We start from the raw sequence: 4,066 nt of genomic DNA, 5'->3' as shown, positions 1-4,066 counted from the left end.
CATTCACTCTCAGGGAGCAATGGGTCTAAGTTGTCGAATTCGAGAGGAATGCATTAGTGATTAGAACGAGTTTTCAGCCAGAAGAAGGCAGCTGATGGTTGTTCTTATCTCGATCTGGAACCGAAGCGCCGAATTTTCAAAATGTTCAGAGTGCTGACCCTCCAAGTACTGGATGGAGATAAGGACGAAAGTGAAACTGAGATTTTGAACTCATGAAATTACAAGACTGAAATGATCCCTAGACGTTCATTTACATTAAATTTTATTCTGCAGTTGGTTCCATACACCGTGTCTACATGTACTGAAGATAAATCTATCAACTCCAATGATGGCTTTGTTTATTCTGCACCAGAACTAACAGCAAGTGACTGACCTTCAGTATTACAGCAACAAAATAACGAATACGTTACAATTAATAGTTTCATAATTAATATAAATAGAATTAAATATGCTTTAAATAGCAGCTGGCACTGTCTGTACATTAAGGATTTCATCCGAGAGTCGAACTTGTAATTAGTCTACAGGTGGGATACTACTTGTCATCTGTCAGAGTTTGTGGAGCAAGAATCAGAGGAGTGAGTTAAATGTGGGAAGTTCGATGAACAGGCGGCACCAGCAGTGTTGCTCTCGGAGTCAGACCTTGGGATAAGAGAGAAGACAATGAGCTCAGCAATACTCAGGATGGGAGATTCAAAATCTGAGTTAAATCCAAAACATCTAAACCTTGGATGAGAAGTTTAAGAGTAAAAGACATCTGATTGCATTGAGTCCATTCACTTTGATATACGAGGCCCTGGCCTTCCCTTCATATGGGAAGGGCAACTGGAATCATGGCCTTCATCTCACTGGGCTGGAGTACAACGTGGTAGAAGTTATTGTTATAGCTTTCTAGAGCTCTGCTTATACCTCGTCTAGAGTATAGTATTTAATTCGATTATGAACTTTGGACTTTAAGATATATTGGCATGAGAGGTTGCTTTGTGATTTTATTCAGAAAAAAATCTCAGTCCAAAGTAGTCTTATTCGAGGTCTGTTTTGTAATATTAAACTATCCCCTCGTGGGATGACAGATTCATCAGAACTGTATTTTGCCCTAAATGTGTTAAAACATTTGAAGACAAATTGTATAAACTAAGCCCTTATTCCCTTTAATATCGACAAATAAGTGGTGATCTGATTGAGGTGTTTAAGATTAAAATACTGAACAGACACGAGAGAGACCATTTTCTTTTGGGAGCGTCCAGATGAAGGGAGCATAGTCCTAACATTAATTCAAGTGCAACACAGATCTGTAACAACTTTGTAACGTGATTGAAGCTGGGGATGTCAATTAAAATGTACAAAACTAAGTTTGACAGATTTTTGTTTGGCAATGATATCCAGGAGCAAACGCGATAAATGAAGTTGCCTTCCAGCTACAAAATCTGAAATTGCTGAAAAACCTCAACAAGGCTGGCAGCATCTATGGAGAGAAAGCAGAGTTAAAGTTTCGGGTCCAGTGTCCCTTGTTCAGAACTAATTGTGGCTAGGAGAAGGTTGGGATATATGCTGAAGCTAGGGTGGGAAAAGGGGGAAGGAATAAACGGTAGGTAGAGATGGAGCCCAGAGAGAGAGAGAGAGAGAGAAACATTTGGGCAAAGGAATCGGCAAAGCTCAGCTAGGGAGAATTAATAGCTGCTAATGGGGACCATCAATGGCTGATAATGGGTTGTTTATAGTAGCAGCCATTTAGTGACAAGGTCGGGGGGGTGGACTAAGAACATGGGAGAAGGTGCTGAAGACCTAAAATGTTTGAACTTGACATTGAGTCTTTGGATTTTCTGCCACACAGAGAGTGAGCGGCAGAGGAAATTGGTGGGTGGACTTTTCCAAGGTGCTGAAATTCAGATCTTAAGGTTTTTTTTCGGGTTAGTTTTGAATAGTTGGATGTCTGAGAAATGAATATTATGACGATCATTTGCTGGAAGCAATCGGTTTGACACATTTTAACAAGAGTCGAAGAGACCGGTGCTCTCCGGTAAAGGACAGCCTAAAATTAAAGCAAAATACAGCGGAGGCTGGAGCGATTTGAAATAAAACCAGACAATGCTGGAGAAACCCGTCAAGTCTGACAGCATCAAGGGGGACAGAGAGAAACAGTTAACGTTTCGAGCCCCTGACTCTTCGGAATTTCACTTCCTCCAGCACTTTCTGCTTTTATTTCAGTATATAATTAGCCGAGAGCTAAGTTGGAATTTGAAGACTGGTTACAAAGGTACGGTGAAGGTACAGGAATTGACCTCAGCATTGTCCAACCTTTCCCAAATACACCATCACTGTTCCCTTATCATGGATATTTGACAGTGAAGCGGAAGATGTGGGGCTGGGAGAGCTCAGATCCCAGCCTATCAATTACCTGCTGGGCTATTTTACAAAATAGCTCAGTCCAAACTAATTCCAAGTCTATTTAGTAATTTTAAATCATTCCCTCGCAGTGTATCGCTGACTGCTACCTCTTTGAGCACTCCCCTATTTATGTATACCATTCAAACTGTAACAGACATCGGCAATGATTACCTCAACCGCTCTTACCTTAAACAAGCCGCTAACAGCCCAGATTACTCATAGCCCCGATTCTGTCCAGCTTCACTCCGAAGCAGGGCCGTGATTTCTTACTTTTTTTCTTCTTTGAATTATTTCCCCGCAGAATTCCACTGCGGAGATCTTTCAGGATACGGTCCAGGACTGCTTCCTGGTGGGTAGGCTGCCTCTCCATCTCTCTGGCTTCGCGATCCCAGGGAAACTCCAAATCGGACAGGTCAGCGTTAAATTCGGAAACGGAAGCGCCTGGCGATATCTCTTGTGCCTCATTGTTCAGCTCGTCTGAGGGGAAGTACTGCCCATATTCATCTTCCAAAAGTCTGGATAAGGTCTGAAAGTAAGAAAAAAAAAATGATAGGATTTGGGGACCAGATCTAATTGTTCACAGCCATAGATTAGAAAAGTTTGGGAATTTTCAATAAACATGGCGATGTGATTGGAATTTGGAACGTGGAAGCCTGGAACATCAGCCAAGGAATTGTCGAAAGGAAGCAGGGATGCAGTACAGTGCTCAAGTTAGTGACATCTAGAAACCTACTCCTTCACTGCCTATTGTTGGTTAATCGTACGAATGCTAGTCGTTCAACCCCATCGGCAATGGCTCTTCTGCGCTTCAATTCACTCGCGCATTATCAAGTGAACAGTTGATACGTCGTGTTAGCTGATTATTAACTGAAGACAATGGAGGGTAAAATACATTTCTGGTCTCATCTATGTCGACTCCTAGCGGGTCAGCAATACCGAAGTGAGACCACTGAGCCATTGGTCTAATTCTGTAACTATTGCTTACTTTTCCATACCACAAGCGAATGGGTCGTTCTTCCATTCGGTTCTCTTACCTGGATGCTATCATCTGATCTTGGTCTAGCTTGGGCTTGGATCAGGAACACAAGAAAGAGCCCGCAGTAGAAACTCATTTGTCCGCTCATCTCAGTTTGACTTCAGGTTGAACCACTCTTCTCGAATGATTAGTTTCTTCACTTGCTTCCTCCTTCACTGCCTGCTTCTGTGCTTAGACCCTGGGTCTTTTATTTTCATGTTGGCTGACGTCATTCCAGTGAACATGATCCCAAATATTAATTAAATCATCCCATTCCGTCACTTCCCTCAGATAAGAGGACACACAGCAAAGTTTCATTTGTTCACTAACTGGTGTGATTTAATTATGGGGTGGATTCTTTTTGACCTGTATAACCTTAGTTTCTCACATGAAGCCACTCTGATGACGAGATTACTAATTTAAATAGTTGGAAATCAATTCGTTTTCAAGTCATTGGTAATTATTTGCTACCTTCGGGTTTTCTAAGTGCAATGATATGAATGCAACCATCGCATTGTCCAATTCTGTCCTGACCGAATAATTGGCTTTTTACATTAAAGTAAACTGCTCCGAGTACAATTAACTCAGGAATAATTGGGTACAGGGCTCTGTAAAGAGAGCGAGGAATTTCCTATTTTGTAATTAACTGCTTTAACAATGAAATCG

At 41.6% G+C, this 4,066-nt stretch overlaps 1 protein-coding gene across 1 annotated transcript; it reads right to left on the bottom strand.

Moving 5' to 3' along the window:
• Positions 1 to 245: 245 nt before the first annotated feature.
• On the bottom strand, positions 246 to 3,577 carry LOC122540331 (C-type natriuretic peptide prohormone-like). The gene is made up of 3 exons (XM_043675886.2): positions 3,420 to 3,577; positions 2,572 to 2,911; positions 246 to 639 (listed from the first exon to the last, which is right to left on the bottom strand). Exons 1-2 carry the CDS (start codon positions 3,507 to 3,509, stop codon positions 2,585 to 2,587), a joined length of 417 nt encoding a protein of 138 aa, XP_043531821.2. The 5' UTR covers positions 3,510 to 3,577; the 3' UTR covers positions 246 to 639; positions 2,572 to 2,584.
• Between the last annotated feature and the right edge of the window lie 489 nt (positions 3,578 to 4,066).

The sequence above is a fragment of the Chiloscyllium plagiosum genome, unplaced genomic scaffold, assembly GCF_037043375.1.
Source record: "Chiloscyllium plagiosum isolate Xiang-an unplaced genomic scaffold, Cpla_swu_hap1 HiC_scaffold_37, whole genome shotgun sequence".
Lineage (NCBI taxonomy): Eukaryota > Metazoa > Chordata > Chondrichthyes > Orectolobiformes > Hemiscylliidae > Chiloscyllium > Chiloscyllium plagiosum.
This window is presented reverse-complemented; position numbering and strand designations above follow the sequence as displayed.

Coding starts and splice junctions, on each gene's coding strand:
- LOC122540331 (XM_043675886.2), bottom strand. CDS start 3,509: ATGAGCGGACAAATGAGTTTCTACTGCGGGCTCTTTCTTGTGTTCCTG. Junction 2,912..3,419: donor GATCAGATGATAGCATCCAG/GTAAGAGAACCG, acceptor TCTTACTTTCAG/ACCTTATCCAGACTTTTGGA.